The sequence below is a fragment of the Paramisgurnus dabryanus genome, chromosome 6, assembly GCF_030506205.2.
Source record: "Paramisgurnus dabryanus chromosome 6, PD_genome_1.1, whole genome shotgun sequence".
Classification (NCBI taxonomy): Eukaryota; Metazoa; Chordata; class Actinopteri; order Cypriniformes; family Cobitidae; genus Paramisgurnus; species Paramisgurnus dabryanus.
Window position 1 is genome coordinate 12,187,719 of NC_133342.1, and position 21,155 is coordinate 12,208,873.

The 21,155-nt window shown below is 38.8% G+C and overlaps 1 protein-coding gene across 2 annotated transcripts in view; it reads left to right on the plus strand.

The window, feature by feature from the left end:
• LOC135748689 (single-stranded DNA-binding protein 2) overlaps positions 1-21,155 on the plus strand; it is a 95,310-nt gene that overhangs the window by 16,309 nt on the left and 57,846 nt on the right. For both annotated transcript variants that reach the window (XM_065266964.2, XM_065266958.2), the window contains exons 2-4: positions 1,771-1,843; positions 3,221-3,282; positions 10,832-10,916. In XM_065266964.2, the coding sequence (XP_065123036.1) occupies positions 1,771-1,843; positions 3,221-3,282; positions 10,832-10,916 (220 nt within the window). The remainder of the gene's footprint in view (positions 1-1,770; positions 1,844-3,220; positions 3,283-10,831; positions 10,917-21,155) is intronic.

The following is a 21,155-nucleotide window of genomic DNA, read 5'->3' on the forward strand; positions in this document are numbered from 1 at the left end:
GCGGCCACTGTGGTTAATCTGTGTTTTTATTTTTATAAAGGAAGTGTTTGTGATTTAATCACATTTAAATTAACAACGCATAAGTGCGGATGACCGAGTTTGACACATGCGCAGTACAAAAGATTTTTATACTCTACCAGACTGTCAGGACATAAATGATACGCGTTATACAAAGTGAAAAAATACTTGTTGCACTTCAATTTTTAAGTTTAAACAACTTGAATTTACAATTCATTTCAACTTTCTTGACTAGTGAGGAGTTGCTTTAAATGATAAAAATAAAGTTGAATTTATTGAAGTTATTTCAACTTTATTTTTACAATTTAAAATAGGCCTAATTAATTGTATTTTTTTTTTTATTGATTCAACTTAAAAACTTAAGTTCATCAAGGATTTTTTTACAGTGGGACATTTGCAAATTTAGAATAGATGAAGAAAATGAAATGTTTCTTAGCTTTCAGTTCTTGGAAGAAAAGGAAAATAAAAGAAAAAAATATGGTGTTTGCCCATCCACTGTGTATTACTATTGTATATATCGTTGTGTATAGTGGATTCTCCTCAATTGGCTCGCACATGCACTGTTGGGCTGCATGCGGATGACCGCGGACCATCCTGATGATAAAAATATCCGGGCAGCACACCAATGTTGCCAAAGTATACATTGTACTCTTGTACAAAAACCTGACTGAGTTATGAGACTGCTGTCATGTTTTTGACATAAGTTTGTTGGTTTTTGTTTATTTACCCTCATGTTTTTCCTGTAAACTGTATTTTTCTTTGGAACATTCAGCGTGTTTTCCCATCAGTTAAAGTGGATTGGAAGTATAGATGACTGTACACTGCAAAAAAGACTTTCTTACTTTGTATTTTTGTCTTGTTTTTATTCAAAATATCTGAAAATTCTTGATGAGCAAAATTACCTAAGAAAATAAGTCTAATTTTGTTGCAAACAATATACAATTTAAACAAAAAATACAAACAAGCAAAAAAATCGTCCAATGGGGTAAGAATTTTTTTTTGCTTGTTTGAAGGAAAACACCACCGTTTTCCAAATTTTACTACGTTCTTACCTCAACTTGGACGAATTAATACATCCCTATCTTTTTTCAGTCCGTGCACTTAATCTTTGTACAGACCTTTGTGAATGTGTTAGCATTTAGCCTAGCCCCATTTATTCCTTAGGATCCAAACAGGGATGAATTTAGAAGCCACCTAACACTTCTAATTTTTTATACATTTAAAATCACCACGTTTTATTTTGTGTCACCATACTTACTCGTGTAACTACTCTTTAAATAGGGAAAACATGGAAGTGTTTGGTGTTTTCTAAATTCATCCCTGTTTGGATCCTAAGGAATGAATGGGGCTAGGCTAAATGCTAACACATTCACGACGCGCTGTACAAAGAATAAGTGCATGTATTGAATGCAAAGGTATGTTTTAATTTTGAATAAAAGTTGAGGTAAGACCATAGTAAAATATAAAAAAGGTGTTGTTTTCCTTTAAAGCACAAAGTCACTTTAAAATTTTACTTGTTTTCTAAAGTATTTTTTAGATATTTGTGCTAAAAACAAGTCAGAAAGTAATTTTTTGCAGTGTAGTTACCATTTACTTTTCATTGCATGAGAAATGCAGCTACATTTGTGTTTCACCCAAATGAATACTGTTTTGGAACAACATAAGGTTGTTTATTTCTATAAACTATCATTTTAAATGATATTGTATGTGATGTCATCGGCCTAATGTCACTTTCTGTGTTGTTTTTTCTAGATTAGCTTTATATGTGTACGAGTACTTGCTTCACGTTGGGGCCCAGAAGTCAGCACAGACCTTCCTGTCTGAGGTAAGAGACACACGCACACGATAAGCAAATGAATGCAGCTGGTTACAAAGAAATGAAGTGTGCAAAAACCAAATAAAAACGAGATTATTGTGGGTGCTGTTTCATAAGAGTGGAGAATAGTATGATATTGTCATTTGTTTATGCGTGTCTTTGACTTTCATCTGCACCAGTAATATGGCATCACTTACAAAAGCATGTTTTCTATCAAGCTTGTTCTTTTCTGTTATGCTATAAAACCCAAATTGAACCCACTTGCTTCATTTGAATCTGAGCAGAATTTTATTTAAGGACTTTTCAATGAGAACTTTTGAAGCCTTGCAAATTTTCTTTTGTTATATTAATTACACAAAATTAATTTATGTGTTAAATGTCAGGCCGTTTAGTCACCAAGCGTTTGCGGATGGTCGGCCCCACCCATTTCTCTGTTATCCCAGTTTTTTTCTGCCCGTTAATGCGCTGCAGCAATTTTTTTCGACTTTCTCCAGCGCTACTCAAAAACGCCAAGTTGATCTGATGTTTATCGTGCCGACAAGGTGAAATTGACTGATGATGTGTTCTTAACCTCCAGACCTGCTTCAGTAATCCACTTTCAGCCACAGCGAACAAACCTCTCCGTTCCATTTTTTTTTCTGGGTACATTTTCCTGTTTAATCATCCGTATATAATTGTTATAATAGACTAATTCTTTCCTAACACTTTCCGTGGTCAGTTCAGGTCCCTCCGTTTACCTTTTGTAAAAGGGAATGTTTTGCTAAATACACTTAGATTATGACCTTAGTGAGAGTTACCCCGGTCATTTTGGCAAAAGCATAAAGGATCGAGGGTAGAAAGAAGCGCTGAAGCCCTGTAAGAAATAGGACAACAGTTGGCCAAAACTAAAACAAATGATTCATTTTTAAGGATGTATAAATCCTCCTTTTCATAGGTAGGGCGTTGTGTGTTGGGATAAAGACTTGACATTACGTTTTCGGGGCAGCATGGAATAAAACAAAGATACAGCTGCAGCCCACTTGCATCCTTTACTCTTCATTTAGTTACTAGTTAAGAAGTTATATAAGGGTAGAGAAACCTAAAATTGCTCCGTGCATTCATTTAATTCTGACTATAATCACTGAAACCACTTTGCAATGGCATTTCTCCTGTCAGCCTGCAGCATTTTTAAAGTCCGGTGTCATAGAAGGATGGAGTGAGGAAAAACTAGTGTAATGATATAGTGGAGAATGTGAAATGATGTATGGGGTCTGGATTAGGTCAGGGAACAGTCTGTGGAAGGTCTGACGGGAAAGTATGTTTTGCACATTATCTACCATCTCATAGTCAATCTCTTTCTGTTTCACTCTCTTTGTTTCTCATTCTTTCTCCGTTTGTTTGTTTCAGATCCGATGGGAGAAGAACATTACACTAGGGGAACCTCCTGGATTCCTGCATTCATGGTGGTGGTAGGTCACAATTGTTTTCATTCTTTTGCTTGCAAAGCTTTTCCAATTGTCTCTGTGCAAACTAGCCTTAATTTTTAAAGAGCAACTATCCTCTGATTCACGATTTTACATTTCCTTTGGTGTGTCAATGTGTATTAGTTCATGTTAACGATGCAAAATGTACCCAACCCGTAGGTAAATGTTGACGCGAGTTATCGTCTCCGACGTAAATCTCTTTTCTTGGACTACAACAAACACGGATTGTAGGCAACAGTTTATGTTGACGTGGACAAGACCGACATTATCATAACTTCTCCCGCTTTGACTCGTAGCCTGTAAATTAACTCCTGTTAGCATTGCATTGTGAGCGAATCTTTCAAACATGGTAAGAAACATCACATTTCCGGCTGACGTCAGTCAGCCAATCACAACGTACAGGTTAGCTAGCCAATCAGGGACACAGAGCTTTTCAGATTGATGAGCTTTGTACAAATTTCGAGCGTTTGCTGTGGACGGGTCTACCCAGCATGACCCAGTCCCTTTGTTTAGTCTTGCGCCATGCACCGCATCCAGGGTCCGACCGATCTTGAATGCCATAGGGAAAATAACAAAAAATCATGCTAAAATACACACGTTTCATAATGCAAAACTACGAAAACACCCAATCCTTATTTTTATCTTCATAACAAAATCCGTGATGACCAGACATGGGCTCATGGTCAGGGATTCTTTAACAAATTATTAATATATTGCTGTCTGTGATTCGCTGAGTCTGGAGACTGCTTTTTACGCTGTGGGCTTATAAAATGTTTGCTTAAATGTGTAATATGAATAAATATTGCTCATAATCGGCTGGTTAAAAAATATCCTCTACTGAAATGAGTAGAGGCTTTGACCCGGAAACATTGGGTCTCATTCACTAATAATTGCATATGTTTTTCGTATTTATAAACACACTTGAACTTTTCACGAAAACTTTCCGCCTAATTCACAACACGTGCGTACACACATGAGTTTGTTCTTATAGTTGTTCTTACGTTAGTGAATTTGGATTGTTCTACATGAGAGGCGCGTGCACGAGGTTGGTAATTTGCATAAAACACGGCCAAACCAGCTCCATATAAGGGCTTTCGGCAGCGCAGCGCTAGTCCACCGAAAATTTTAGAAAAGTTTGTCATAGAAGCAAAAGAGCTTGAAAAGAAATCTATGATCATATTTATTATTGGTAAAGTTTCGTTTTGCTTTGCATTTTTTATTTGGGAGGTTTTGCTGTCGCTGGAGGAAGCCAGTGCTGTCCACCGACCAGAGTAACATTTAAAGAAGTATTGGATGTGTTAACAAATATGACATTTAATTAATATGACAGACGTGCATCTGTATCTAAGAGGCTGTTTACACTTGGCATTAACATGCGTTTTTGTCGATCGGATCACAAGTGGACGACTTTAATGCCAGGTGTAAACGGTGTTCAAAACGTTTTGAACGCGTCCACTTTCGACCACTTTCAACCACATCCAGAGGTAGTCGAAACCACTTTCAATCGGATCGCTTTGGAGCTGCGGAACGCAATGTGGTTGAATGTGTTCGAACAGCCACACGCGACCGCCTTCTCTCCGCCCATCTGAGGTATTTAACACAAGTTTTACATTTTTTTTTGACTTCTGGCGTGAACATACGGTGAACAGCGCTATTTTTAGCCTTTCATTGATAAAACTACTGCGGGTGTTCTCTGTAGTTTCGTTTTGAAAGCGTGAAAGTTGCGCGATCCTATTTCATCAATTGCGCTGAAAATTCTGAGAAAGCTACAACAAATAAACGTACAAAACTCTGTGCAGCATGTTTACTTGCTAAACAAGCAGTGGACTCCGACATAATATTGGTTTGCGTCCATATAAACTCATAATTACTCCCGCTCGTGTTTGAATGACAGCAGAGAGACTCGCCCACCGTCTCACGGACCACCCCCTCACAGTATTCAGGACAGAAGTGGTCGAAAGTGGAAAAAAAAGAGACGGATTTAAATACCAGGTGTAAACGTAATGTGTCTCTCTCGTCCACTTGTGATCCGATCGATGAAAACACATCTTAATACCAAGTGTAAACAGCCCCTAATATAAAACAGACAAAAGATTAAGTGATTGACGTTTGGACTTCTCATTACATTTACATGACGTTAAGGCTACATTAGACATTAAGCAAACGCTTTCATATAGAGATTTAAAATATGAAGAAGGAAATTATAAGATTTGTCATTACGTGCATCTTCTTTATATGTTTAGAAAAAAATAAGTAGGCTATAATATAATAATAATAATAATAATAATAATAATAATAATATAATAATAATAAAAATAATATAGATCAGGTTTAATAATATATATAATACAGAAAATATGATAATATAAAATATAATCATGTAAATTTTATATATCAACATTATTATAAACATTATAATTATAGCCTAATAATTAATTATATGTAAGTGATTATTGCGTACGAGTGGTTTTAGGTTTTCTTGAATTTTTGCGTACATTTATAAGACATTTTGGTTATGAAAGTTTTTCTTGAATCACGATTTGCTCGTGAAAACATCCGTACTTACAAATTTGTGCGTATGCATGCTTAGCGAATGAGACCCAGTATTCCTTGCGTCAGTAATGGAACATGAAGGTATTTAGTGACGTTTGTTTTATCATGTCGCATTTGTTGGCACGGTGTTACAACGCATTTGATAAAGTTAACTATAAAATATCCTCAAAGAGCTCAAGGTTTATATTCACTTTCACTGTATTGATTTAAACTAATCTAGGCTTAGTGTTGGCTGTGACACTGGCAGTCAGACTGTACTACGTTTAACCTGCTGTGGTTTGACCCGTGGCATCGGGTGTATTATCGGGTCAGGCAGCCTTACGGAAGGCACGTCTGCCCGGGCCTGTCTTTCCCATCCCACTTTTACAAACAAAAGGCCCAGATGGTGGGGAAAAGGCAAGGCCCATCCCTCCTCTTTCATAACCTTTGTCTTTGCTTCTGTTCTTTGTTCCTGTTAAAGACCCCAAACACAGATTAACTCTATGCATACCATTTTCTTTTGGGCCAAGTGTCTGAATCCCCCACCAGCATAGTTATATTCCTCTAGAAGTTGCTTTTGTTGGGGGTGACCAATGACAAACTGAGGACCAGCAGGGGTCAACAGCTCACCGGTCTGTGAGTATATGAGAATAAAAGGAGATTGGTTTAGGTTTAAGGAAATAACTCAAGGCATTAAACGTGACAGAGTGTGCGAATTAATATTAATAACGAATAATGTTAATTCTCATCAAGGTCTAAAGTTGAAGATTAAAATTAGTTTATTAATCTGTGGCAAAATTTCCTCACAATCACATCCCTCCTGAAGACTCGTTTTGTGTATGTTTTGACATTTAAAGATAGTTACATTTTTAAAAGATTTAAAAGCTGCACAAACTTTTTTTATTTAACCCTTAAAATATTAGTAATGCTCACAGTTTTAAACTGCCATGCACTAAACATAAATAATTCCCAGATTATATCTCAATCCAACATTAAATTTAATACAGTAATATTGTATCACCAGATACCTGCTGACTCCCACTTCTAACTGCTTTTATGATATTGCTTGTCTTCTGTTGGCGAAGGTTTCTCATCTGTCACAATTTTGTTATTAGCCATAAACCGCGTGGATGGTCTCGTACGTGAGGTCAGCGACCGCCCTGAGGGTTTGGATTATCTAGTTTCTCATATGCAAATGATGCACCGCTAGACTCCTAGTCATACACATACAAGAGATCTCCTAGCTGTAAATACCATGTACGTGTTGTTGCTGTCCTGCTACTTTATCCGGTATTGTCTACGACTACGTCATTAGGATTTGCTTAATTGCCCCGGGAGATGAACTCGGTGTTTAAGAAAATCTATTAACATGAGAATGTTGGTCCACCAATTAGCATCAGAGGGATTCGCAAAGCCCAATTGTTATGGCATTGTTTGGCTCACAGGAAGTGCCGTGACGTAATTCGGGCAAAACCGCAGGTGGTTTTTTTAAGACTCGTCAAATTTGTTGAAATGAGCCCACCTTACTACCTTACGAACATGTACCGTAGTAGGGGTGTAAATCGAACGGTTCATTACGATGCGATACAATATAGATTTTCACTTCTCGGTTCGGTTCGATACATTTTTAGAAATATATGATAACTATTAGGACCTTTTAAAGCAGGGGTGTCAAACTCATTTTAGGCTGAGGGCCGGATGGTAAATAACCCCACGATGTGAGGGCCGTAGTGTGCTGATAATTGTGTTAAAATTAACTAAACAAACTAATTAATTAGCCAGAAAACTAGAGAAGCAGACAGCTCTGTGAAAACTACATTACATAAGTTACACTCTTCTGTACATACTATACACACAAATTTACACCTGTACAAAACCCACTGGCCGTAGGTTGAAAAGCCTTAATTTTACTTCTTTTGCATTATACCTTAATGGACACACAGATGCTGCAGAGCGGACGAGAAAACATAAAATGTATAAAAAATGCATAAAATGTTTCTGGGAAAAGTGGATTACTGGAATCAGTGGATCTTTAACACGGCAAGATTTTTGGGCACCATGTTTAGTCTATGTTCTGCGTTTGCTGCTTAACGCAAGTCTCTGATATTAAAAACGAACTATACACCCACCTGAAAGAGTTTTTAAAATATGTATTTAATATTTAATAAAACTGTATAAATCATCATGCGGGCCGGATTGGACACCTTTGCGGGCCGTGTTCGGCACTCTTGTTTTAAAGGGTACTGCCCCAGTGGCAGCATGGGACCATTTTTGGACCTTTTTTTTTTGACCATGGCATATTAGCATTGCTTTTTTAATTATTCTGTTAAATGGTAATAAACGACCAAAGAAATAAGAGCTGTATTTTACTCTTTAAAAGGCTGAATTAACTCTGCAGGATCAAATCTGATATTTTGACGCACATATGATTTTTTTGATGTCCCACCTGTTTGCTTGTACTGTTGACATGAATACCTCGTCAGACAGAACAGGCGTTTCTACCAAGAAGTGTGTTTAAATAGTGACATGCACAGACGTTACTTCATGGCACACATGAAGAATGTTTGAAAGCATGTTCACGGTGCAGTGCGGTTGTCCAACATTGACTTGATAAAAAAAAAACAGATTCTTTTGACATTCCTGCCAGCCAGCTATCTGTCGTTTTGTTTTTCACTATTTTCCCCCTTTCCTCTCTCCTTCCATGTCTGTTTCTAGTTTCCTTTTCCCATTAATGCTCCCTACCCCCATACACAAAGAGTCTCTCTCTCTATCTCTCTCTCTCTCTCTCTCTCTCTCTCATGTTCAGGAATGTTCTTTATCCTGGTAAATATTTGCATGAACAAAAAGCAGCACTTTTGCACAAACCAGCTATTTTCTTCCATTAGGCCAAAAGCAGCCATAGCAACAGGTTTCTTAAGCGGGCCTCATGTATAAGAAAACCGGTTAGTCTAAAATGTGTTAATATATAAAATACCACAGATCAATTTTGAGCTATTTCCTGTGAGAGAGCACCAGCCAGGAGTCGCGTGTTAGTCGTGTGCCTTTTTCTGGAGATTTTCTAGGGTAATCCATTAAATCGATATCTGAAGACCTGGAGCGATCTAATTTGGGCCAGTTAAACAGGTATTTAGTTTCAGTGCAGTAATTAAAATGCCATTTGGAAACAAACCTTGTCCCCCCTCCAAACAGCCCTGTAGGACCTGAAAGCTTTTAATTGAGGAAATCCCTGGCTTAATTGATCTGTAACCTGCTGCTTGTGCCAAGCGGGTGGGTGCATTAAGAGCATGCGACTGGATCTGTGACTCGTGAATGTACTAGCTCAAGTTTGATTGACTGCGTTTTTTAGCCAGTTGGCATTGCATCGACAAAACTTTTCTATCGTGAAAAATCAAGCTCAGCTGCAGTCAAAGCAGTTATGGCACAGTAGGAGATTGCATGAATATTGTTTGGTTTTGAAGAACATAAAGTTTTCTTCTCTACGTGTTGCCTGAAAAATCAAACCTATGACCTTTTTGCACAGCTAGCGCAATGCTTTACCAGTTGAGATATAAGTTTACTGTCCTACATTCAGTTTTCACAATTATTTTAAATGGTTGAGCTGTGTACACATGCTGACTGTGTTTTACTATATTTATTAAGTTAAAGGTCAAAGGAAGATGTTTGCAATCAAGCAGGAAACAGGAGCACCATTGGATTCCATAGTAGGAAAGAAAAATACTATGGAAGTCAATGGTGCTCAAAAACGGTTAGGTTACAAACATTGCTTAATATGTAATCATTTGTGTTTAGCAGAACAAAGAATTTGTACAGCTTTGTAACAACTTGAGAGCAATGGCGACCAGTGACTTTTTTTTTTATTGAGGGCGCATGATGCAAAGTTCGTCACAACATGTGTGTAGCCTGTCTTGTGTGTGGTTCGTAATTTCAAAATATGTGTTCTGCATGTCGAGTGATCCTGTGTGCATCACTTGTCTTCTCAAAATAAGTGCCTGCTGCAGATGCGTCTAAAGGGTTTATGATAAAAGAGATGCTTAGGTGATTCACACGAAATTCAGACTTAAAAGGTGTCCAGCATCAGATTTTATTATAACCATTATTTTTAGAGGATTTAAAACATATTTCCTATAAAATTATTTACATTTTTTAGATTATCATTATCAAAAATTATCATTACCGCAACATGATATTACATTAAATCTATGCATTTACAAACTCATGTTTCGGTAATGAGAACTAAACAGTTGTATGGGTACTATGACAAACAAAATTTCAACTTTTATCTGGAGAGAAAAAAATAAGAACTGCTTACCTGGTAGCCATCTTGAGTGTCACAGTCATTTATGTCCCTTTTAACAATTTGTTTTTGAAAATGTTAGTTCATTGAGGGCTTAAACAATGATTGAAAATTGTTGCGGAGGATGAGAAAATTGGTCTTGGACACATTTATATTCCTTATTATTGTCTCTACATTTACCAATGATCGCCAAATACCACATGTTTCTTTACTGTAAATGTTTATAGTATAAAATGCACTGAAGCTTTTCATGTCGACGCACCCAAATCCAGTCATGGACACGTTGTGGTAATGAAAATTTCTTCTTTTAAATGTGTAAAATGTGTAAAAAACAACAAAATTGGTGTGTGCAGACGGCACTTCTTTTGACAAAACACGTGATGCACATGGTTCACATGACGCAACAAACACATATTTTGAAAACACGAGCAAACACACACGACACTCCAAAGACATATTTTGAATTTGCGCCCCTCGGATGAGCAGTCACGAGCCACCACTGCTTGGGAGTGAGTAAATGATGACAAAATTGTTATTTTTGGGTAAAACTTTCTCTTTAAGTCAAATTGGTTCATAAAGCGCTTTATTACAATGTAGCAATGTTTCAAAGCATCTTCACAAAAAAGAAATTCAGAAAATGCAGAAAAATGTATAATTGGTTATTGGGTTGTATATAACTGTTCCATTTTCTTCTGTGTCCTGTTGCAGTGTATTCTGGGATTTGTACTGCGCCGCTCCAGACCGCCGTGAGACCTGCGAGCACTCCAGCGAGGCCAAGGCTTTCCACGACTACGTGAGTGACAGACAGGCCTACCAATCTGTTTTTCCCTAGGGCGAACTGGGTGGACAAGGGGTTCGTCCTCTTGTCCAATTGAGATGCAATCTAATCTGTGAGCGCATGATGTAATGGTCCACTGAATGACACATGGCAAATTTGCTTAGCAAAGCACCACTGGATGCATTATCAACAGTTCTGAAGGCCCTCCATAAGCACATAATGAAAGATTATCTCGAGCCAAATAGCGTTTTTACACGAATTAGTGGGGGTCAGATGCACTTTGCGGACAGCGTGTGTACGTGTCTTGCTCCGGATCATATTTCTTCCTGGTTTTCCTTTTAAAAACGCACCCAGAATTGAATTGTGTGCGTTAGGAAGGCGAGTATGGGATGTGCGCTGCACGTCTCTGCGAACACAGATTTGCTCAGCTTCTTTCATTTATACTGACAGACATGTAATCTGATTAACATTCTGAATGCTTTGCATTCACAGATGTAATATTTCAGTAACACAGAAGGCATAATGAAATGTCAGTTGTTGTTGTTGTTGTTGTTGCCGAGCCGGGACGCACGCAGGAGAGAATCCGAGACGGACCGCTCAGAAGAGATTGACAGACTGAAAGTGTTCCTTAAGGTTGCACAGATATCTGTTCAAGTGAAGAATGTCAAGTTTTTAAATGCAGATGTAATCATAGCATTTAAACGGTAGACATGTTGGAATGAGACTGGTGTGATACAATTGCTTATGAACCTTAGCTGTTCAAAGCTCTACCAAAAAGAGTAGTGCCACTTCAAAAGGATGATTTGGGCAACTATACAGTTCAAGTTTCAAACATTTTACAGAGGAATTTATTTAAGTGCTTTAGCAAAAATTCAAGCTGCACATTTCTGCTTTTGAAAAGCTTCAAACCACTTGACTGCTAGCCTTTCTATGTAAGCATTTTTGTAAATTTACCATACATTTTTTAAGTGGTTTGTGTAAAAAAAAAACAATATATTTTTTTCCTTAAGGCCCAGCCCCACCCCTAATGGCACTTTGACACAGGACGCAGTGTGCGCTGCGCTATCAAACCCATTCATTTTAGTGGCTTGCGCCACGCAAGGATGGTTTGTTGTTGTGTCGACCAAAGCGCGATTGCAGCTCGATCATGTGTCAAAATAGTTTAACTTTTGTGCTGCGCTCTGTGACAATTACACGTGCGGCCAATAGAAACGGGGCATCCAAACAAGCACAAAATAGCTTGTACTTTGTGTGTCGCAATTCCCGGAGCTGTATAATACCATATATAAAGTTTACAATCCTATAGAGATGTCGGAAAAAAAGCTGTGTCATGGAAACCCATATCAATTTAAGTTGGCATGTCAGGTGTGTTTTAAGTCAGCTAGCCTGTTGTAGGTAGGCGGCTTAAGTTGTGAAATGAATAAGGGCAACAACAGCGTCTGTATTCCTCCTCCACTACTTAACCCACATAAAAAACTGTAGGTATCCCACGAAGTTTTGAAAACTCTGCCTACTTTGGTCTGGTCAGCATGGTGCTAATCACTTGGCTCCGCTGAACTTAACGGCGAGCGCATTGCACACCGCTTCCTGTGTGAAACATGCATAAGTACCAGGCCCTCGCCCTTTAGGCCCCTCAAGTCTCTAGCCCTCTCCCGGACCGCATCATCTTTCGGAGGAACACATTTGGAGTTATATTAGTAAAAGTCCTTGCTCTTCAAGCTCTTTTTTTCAGGGAATAACTTTTAACTTTAAACCCCAAAAAGTACATTCATCCTTCACAGAGGTAATCCACATGGCTCCAAGGGGTTAACCCTCTGGGGTCCGACCATTTTAGGACACTGGGAGAGGTTCTGACATGTTCTTACATTTGGTCTTTTTTCAGTTGCTTTAATTAAAACATAATAATGGCAAGTGTCTCATAACACTGTGTTCTACAATATTATATTAACTACATTTATGTACATATTTGTATTTTTGAGAGAAAAATGTTTATGCATGGTTTTTGAAAAAGCAAAATTTTTAAGTCACTGATATGAAGTCCACAAAACAAATACTAAACATGTTTTGACAAGACTTTTCTAAACATAATCTAGTAGTCTGGAGTTTATTCTTAAAAATTATGTAAAAATCATTCTGCCTACTCATTTACATAAAACAATATTTTGATTTAGAAATTGTAAGACACTTATTGTTTAGAGGGGCTGTATGCGAGAAGGACATGCAGCTGCTTGCCATAGGGCAATACTTCCGGGTTTAAAAAGTTGTGGAAGGGCGCCACCTGGTGGATAATAGCGGTATTGCGGAAAGACGGAAAATCTCGTCATTGGCGGTGAAAGAGTTAAAGGTCTTCTGTGGGTAATCGATGCGATTTTGTAAATATCCATATTTCAAAGTTTATAAACCGTAATAATAAGCTTCTGATAACAATGCCATTTTGGATGCGATTCACGAGAGTCACTCTGCAACGTACCTAGGGCAACCAACATTTACTACCTAATAGGGCTGCACGATGTGAGGAAAAGTTGCGATGTGTGATGACATTGTTTAATGTTGCGATGACGATATAAGTTGCGATAAATATTTTATATTTTTCATGTTTTAGGGGCCATTCACATGTCACGCCTAAAACACATGAAACACGCTAGACACGTAGGTTATTGTCACATGACCTGCACGTTGCACTTGTGTCATTCTGAAGTTAAAATGTTTTTGAAAAGCCTGGAAAAACGAGTGCGTCGCACCGCGTGCGAGTCGTGACCGCGGCGTTTCCAGAACGCACATACTGCGCGCCTACATTTGAAATAATGAACTTGAGCGCGCAAAAGACGCAATATGCGAATCACCGCTTCCACAGTACCTGTGTTTGCGGCGGCGTCTCTTCTAAATCCAAAATAATTCCATGATATAGCTGAAGTGCTGTTCCTTTTCACCACAAGGTCTTCGTCTGACAACACATTTTCCTCACTCTTCTCTCCTTTCTCCACCATCGTTTTTGCTAACAGGCACAGCGTCGCAACTGACACCTCACAAATCAATCTGAGCGTAGCTGAGATGTGAGTTCATATCGCGATGACGATGAAAATTCGATGTATCTTTCAGCCCTACTACCCAAAAACTCTTGTGTGAATCGCGTGAAAATACCTTTATTATCCACAGAAGACCTTTTATTAATACTTTGGAGCTGTGTGGATTACCTCTGTGAAAGATGAATGCACTTTTTGGGTTAAAAGTCAGAAGTTGTTCCTTGATCCCTGTTTTCTACCATGATAAAGCTTGGAAGAGCAAGGACATTTACTAAAATAACTCCAAATGTGTTCGTCTGAAAGATGATGGACATATGTATCTCGGATTGGATGAAGGTGAGTAAATCATGGCGTAATGCTGATATTTGGCTGGAGTATGCCTTTAAGTCCCAGGCCCTCTGCCTTTGAAACCCCCCTTTCCCTTTTACTGACCTAGTCTTACTATGTTGAAATGTTGAGGAAGCTTATGTATACGAGCAATGACAGAAAGAGTTAAAGTGATGAGAAAGTTATGTAAATAAGAGGATTAGGGTTAGTTCAGAGGCTTTGACCTCCTGTTTATCTGGAGCTGAAATGGACTGGTGGTATTTGAGGAGTGCAAGGGATTCGGACAGAAACTGATATCTGCTTAAAGTCAACATGTAGAAGGAAACTGAAGCGATTTTGTTCTGCTACTGCCATTACACTGACTTTGAAAGCGTTGTAGTCAAATATTTGATTTGGTTTTATTTAGGGATGCACCGAATATTCGGCCACCGAAAATTTTCGGCCGAAAATAGCCCAAAAGAGCATTTTCGGCTTTCGGCCGAAAGACTTTTATCACCGAAACAATACGGCCGAAATGTTGTGATGACGCAAACAGAAACCGCGACCTGCACGTGCTTGTCTGAAGCAACATGTATGCGGCGTGGATGTATTTAACCGCAAAAAGGCGCTAAAGTACGCACAGAGGCACATGCGGTTGTGTCCGGTCCAGACGTGATCATCACAGTGAGTACGCCCTTCAAAGATCAGAACTCTTGATGTGTAAACTTTAGAGAGAGTCGCGCAAATGTGTCTCATACTGTATAGTCCATTAACATACATGTGCCGAATAAAGTAATGAAAAACAACGTAACGTTTTTATGCTGCGCTGTTTGGGATTCGCCTTCGTTCTCTGTGTGCGCCTGCGTTTAAGTGCCCTCAATAGTGCACACACGAGTGAGACGCAAACAAGAGAACGTAAACTCTTTCTGTTATTGACATGGCACATAAACAAAATTATCTCCAAAGTATTATTTTTCTAATAAATACATTTGTTTATGTCTTAAGTGTATGTATAGATTACAGTCATAAACCAGTCTCTGCTTATTTAAAGAGACAGTCACCTCAATTAACCTATTTAAGTCTAACAAAGAGACAAATAGCTCTAAAAATAATAATATATTTAATTGATACAATAAAGACAGTGTTATGACTCATTTAATTTGATTTCTGTATCTAATGCTAATGTTAGCCCTTATTAATGTGCAGCTTTGTTCTTTTTTTATAAATGTTTGTAATTTCTTTATTTGTTATTAGATTTTCCCCACCCCCTTTTTGCTGATCTGAAAAATAATCCGATCCGTGCCTCAAAAACTGTAATGTGATCTGAACCGTGAGTTTTGTGATCTGTCACACACCCCTAGTAAAGTTAGTACACAGTGATAGCCATAAATGCATTTGTACTAATAATTGGCATAATAATTTATTTCGGTGTTTCGGTTTCGGTTTTTCGGCCTTGGTTTCTTCATTTTCGGTTTTCGGTTTCGGCCAAGAATTTTCATTTCGGTGCATCCCTAGTTTTATTAGGGGAATGTTTACCCACTTCTTCCAGGGTGGTGATTTACAGTATTTTACTAATAGCTAATCGCAAGCGCCTCACACATGTTGTCCCTCATTGATCTTCAGTACATTACTTGTTTAAACGACTTTGTTAAACATGATTAAATTTCAGAAGCCTTTTCATTAGAAGTGCAAATATTTCAATTTCCCATACGAATGATACATTTTAGTTTCGCTCTCTTCTTTCGGCTTTCCTGAAGATTCTCTCATCTTTCACCCCAAAAATATATTCTGTCACCTGTCATGTCTTGAACACGGGAGATATCTAGCACAACTTTATCATCTCTGTTATCCTTATCATCAAAGCAAGTATTGACATGGCTATCCCCAGTCCCCATCCACTTTCATTGTATAGAAGTACTGCTAAATTCCTCCTTGTGTGTTTTATGGAAGAAAACAAGTAATTTATAGATGAGCTGTCTTTTTAAAGCTGCCGTTTCCTCTGTCTTGTCTAAGCGTGTGTGTGTGTGTGTGTGTTGTGAGCAGCTGTATCATGTGTGCTTGTCTTGGCAAGGTCTTTGTGGCTACTAGGGTGTCCTTGAGTTCAGTGATTTATCATGTTCTTATTGCGATCCCATTGCTCCTGTGTTAGGTCATAACTCCGTAGTTGCCTGAGCTGTGTGCACGTTCGTTTTTGGTTCACGGGCCTGCATTTCCCACACCAAGACAGTAAGGAATCCTTTCGGTATAGTGGAAGATAATGGTATATACCGGTCTAATCCTCTAATCCCGGGAATGGATGAGGACTAATCCAGGGATTTTGTGGGATTGGTGTCTTGGCAGTGTCGATGGAATTTTGGGATGCAACACCTCTAAAGCCAAAGCCTTCGGGTTGCTCTTGTCTTTCCGTTGGGGTTGAGTTGTAAAACTCTTAATGAGTGTTGATTAATGCTGCCGCAGATGACTCGCAACATATTTGCACACCTTGGATCTGGCAGACGGTCTGAGGACGCCTGATGTTAATGTTCGGGGTGAATGTGAGCTCAGGATCATTTTAATCAAGATATATGAATGTTTAGATGTGAAAGAATTATGGACACTTGAAGGGCTGTGGCAATAAATCGCGTGTCCCATTAAAGCAGACCTGTCTGAAATCAATTCTGAATCACAGGGCTGCGATTCTGTGTTTCATGCGCAGCTTGTGCATGTACTACGGCATTTTGGTTAGTAAGACGTCCTTATCAATTTACAATCACTATGAGTCGTTTATAATGTGCATTTACAAAAAGCAACACTCGTTAAACAAAATCATTCAAAATATTCTTTATTATCATGAAAATACCTGAAACAATCTGAAGAACGGCGATATAAATATTCTTTTAGACATTTCCTGTAATAGTGTTTGTAATGGTGCTTCTTCTGTGGCACAATTGGAGTTTCTGCACAAGAGTGACCTCTGGCTTTTGGATGTGCCGTGATTTCACCGTAATTCATTCAAATTCATTCATAGAGGAAACGCGCATTTGCACGATTAATCGTTACAGCCCTAGACACTTGTATTACAATCTTACAGACAGTATGGCTAACATACATTTAATAAAAAATTTGATAGTGCTTTTAAGAGAATATGCATATGAAGTTTACAGTTTACACGTTTAAATTTGCAATTTCAATGTGGCGTCAAAGGTCTCTAAGCGATCCCAACTGAGGCATAAAGGGCTCATTATAGTTGTACGTAAAGGGCGATTTATAGTCGTGCGTAGGTCCTACGGCGCAGCCGCGACGGCGTAGGTTCCGCGTCGGTTTTCATTTATACTTTTGCGTCGTCCTCCGCGTCGAAGTGCAAACACATGCGCAAACCGCTGGTAGGCAGTATCCACGCGTGTAACCACAGTAGCACCGTGACCATCAGAGAAGAAGAAGCTTGGCAAGTTAACCTAGACACGAAGAAGAAACAGAAACTTGTTGCGTATGATTTGAGAAGACCAGCAATGATGGAAGTAAATAAACAGCGACTTTTGATGCAGTTTGAGTTAAATCACTCCCCAACTTGACTCATCTTTGTTTTCACCGTCACAAACGGAAATACCAATGACGCAGTTTTTTTTACCTGACGGGAGGGGTTCTGGTGGACCAATTACAGCGCTTGCGGTCCGCGTAGAGCCGATGCGCTGTTAAAAATTTTGTGAGGTGCGCGTCAGGCTACGCAGAGCTACGGATAGCCTATGCCTAGCTACCTACGCACGACTATAAATCGCCCTTAAGTCCTACAGCATCACAAATATGTGTCGGTTTTCATATACACTTCATATATAGTTTGTTGTGTATGATTTGAGAAGACCAGCAGCGATGAAGATAAATAAACAGCGACTTTTGTTGCAGTTTCAGTTAAATAACTTCTCAACCTGGCCCATCTTTGTTCTCGCCGTCGCAAATGGCAATGCCTTTGACAAAATGTGATGCAATTTTTTTTCCTGAGCGGAGAGGTTACAGTGAACCAATCACAGTGCTCGCAGCTGCGTAGAATTGAAGTGCTGTTAAAATTTTGGCGAGGTGCGCGTCAGGCTACGCAGAGCTAGGCAAAGCCTACATATAACCTACGGCGTAGACCTTACGCACGACTATAACTTGCACTTTAGGGTCTTATCTAGCCATTTTCGCCAAAAGAATTAACTTTTAAACCACAACTTCTCGTCTTAGCTATGTGAGACGCGCCACCGCGACCTTACGTATTACGTAATTACATTGAAAAGTCATGCGTTACATAAGTGAAACGCACATTTGCGAAAGCTTTTAAACAATAAACTGACACAAATACATTAATAAGTATCAATCCACATACAACAATCCACATACAACAATGTCTACACTTGTTTACATTGGAGCGGTAGTTTTGCATACGTCATGGTTGACCTTTTGATGTGATTATGTAATACGTAAGGTCACGCTGAAGCATCACACATCTAGTGCAAGATGAGCAGTTGTGGTTTAAAAGTACTTTTTTGGTGATAATTATGATTCTTTCGCTAGATAAACCCTTATGCCTCGATTGGGATTGTTTAAACTCTTTGATGCTGCATTGAAACTGTCAACTGTTGACGTCCACTATATGGGGAAAAATCCTGAAAAGTTTTTCTCAAAAAACTTAATTTCTTCTCGACTGATCTTGGATGACATGGGGGTGAGTAAATTATCTGGATTTTTTATGAAAGTGGAGTATTCCGTTAACTTGGTGGAACTTGTGCATGGATTAACCAGTTCTCAGCATGAATATAGCATAGATGCTGGAATAGCGTGAAAAATAAATAAATAAAGGAAGATAAGATAAGATGAATACGTCAGCCATGTCAGTGGCATAGAGATTGTTTACATGGGATGGCACTTTGTAGGATCACATGACCAGTCGTATCTTGCAAGTTTAAACAGTTGTACTTCAAACTTTTAAGGCATTATCTCGAAAATTTACTCTGGTTGGTTGTGCACTGCTCAACCATCACCCAAAGGCCACACTCCTTCAAACCTGGTGTGTGCAAATGAGAAGCAAATGCTATCAGTTGTTTAGGAAGATGTGCATGTATAAACCTTTCCATGTGTGATTTAAATGTTCTCATGTTTATGCGTATTATTTTAATCTTTCATGGTGAATACGTGTTGGTGTGCCTTGTAGTTTTTGTTCTTCAGGTTAATGCTTCTATCTTATTTTTAAAACCTAATGGAAAACCATGGTGTCCATGTAAATGTATGCCGATTTAAAATGTGTAAATTGTATGTGGAGATGTATATTAAAATTTCTGGTTGTGTGTGTGTGTGTCTAGCTGTCTTCCTCCCCCAACATTCCCTGTCTCTCATGGGAAGATTGATTGGGTAATCTTGCCGTTTTTCCCATGATGCCGTTCGCTGGCTGGCTTGGGGGAAGGAGAGGCAGTGTGGACGATATGACGACACGCAGGAATAATAATAATGAAGGATTTGAAGGAATTAAGCATTTACACACATGCACATCAAAGAAGTGGGAAATTGTGAAAAATGATGATGTTTATAAGAATCCCTACTAGTCAACAAATCTGAAAGATGTTTGTGCTTTAAGAGTTAAATCCGCTGGCTGTTTATAATTTGTATCCAGTGAGGCGTTTAGGGGCGCACTGAGCATGCCCAGTAGTTAATATTTGATCCAGACTCTCTGCAGGATGTTAAGAGGTATATGTGTTTTTGTTTGCATGAAGATGTTAACATACTTTTCAATACACATGTAAATTTAGGATTCCCTTGTGTTGCTGCATTACAGACGTATTGTATGAATGTCTAAATTAGATGCTGTTTAGATTATTTGATGTTTAATACCCAAAATTGTGCGCCAATGAGATTTTTATGTGGGCAGGGCTACACAGTGTATTGTAAGGGTAAAACAAGATCTTTCATTAACATGCCGATGTTTACTTGACACTTTATATTGCGCAAGTAGGCAGGGGAGTTTTTATTGTGCATATGGTCTGCATGCAGATTAGTCATGATCCGTGTTGTCTGTTTTGATTGGACGAGGTGGTGCACACACTTTTGAACCGCTCAGCATCAGGTTATTACTACCGTGTGTGTCGTGTCAAAACAATGGCATTTTTTTGGATGCACAGGCAGCTTACACAGTTTTCCTGGCTGTTTTGATCATATCCTGATGTTTGAACCTTAAAGTGTGTGTGTTTGTGCGTGTGTGTTTTTTTTATGTTAAATACTTTAAGATTACGGCAATGTTGACACCCTGTCAAAAACCCAGAAGGTGGCATTTGTATGTAACCCTGTTGCTCACTTGCACTTTTAAAATATTTCAAGCATCTGTTTTAGCGGTTTGGCATGTCAAATTCTGGTTTAACCAATAACATGAGTTTGGGTTGGGACTAGCGCTTTATTTTCAACAGTGGGATCCTTGCAACTGTAGTTAATGGTTTTGCACAATTTGTTCTGCTTGTTTTTTTATGAATGAAGCCCAGTCATTCTTGTTAATCCATTGCAGAAATTACATTCTTCATTTTAATTCAACTTTAAAAGTATATTATGTAATTTATGCCCCCACTATGTCATTCATTAATTGCTCTCTTTTTTATGAATGCAACCTATTACAGGCACTGGGACTGCCACACCACCCCAAAAATCATCTTTTTGCATTTTCTCCCGTGCATTTCTTCCTCCTGCTGCTCCTCAGTCACTCCAAAACCAGTTGCCCGTGATTTCTCTTCCCCTTTACACAAATGCTCTCTCTCTATCCGGTGCTGTTGACAGGCGTTGTTGGCAGGACACTCTTGGCAAGGCTCGCGTCTGGTTCTGTTGTAGCATGTTGGCTGGTAGCAGCTTGCAACGGATGCCGCCAGTAAACTAGACTGAAGTACCAGCTGGGCATCTCTGAATCAGAAGAGTCCTTGGATAGTTTGTTTTTGCT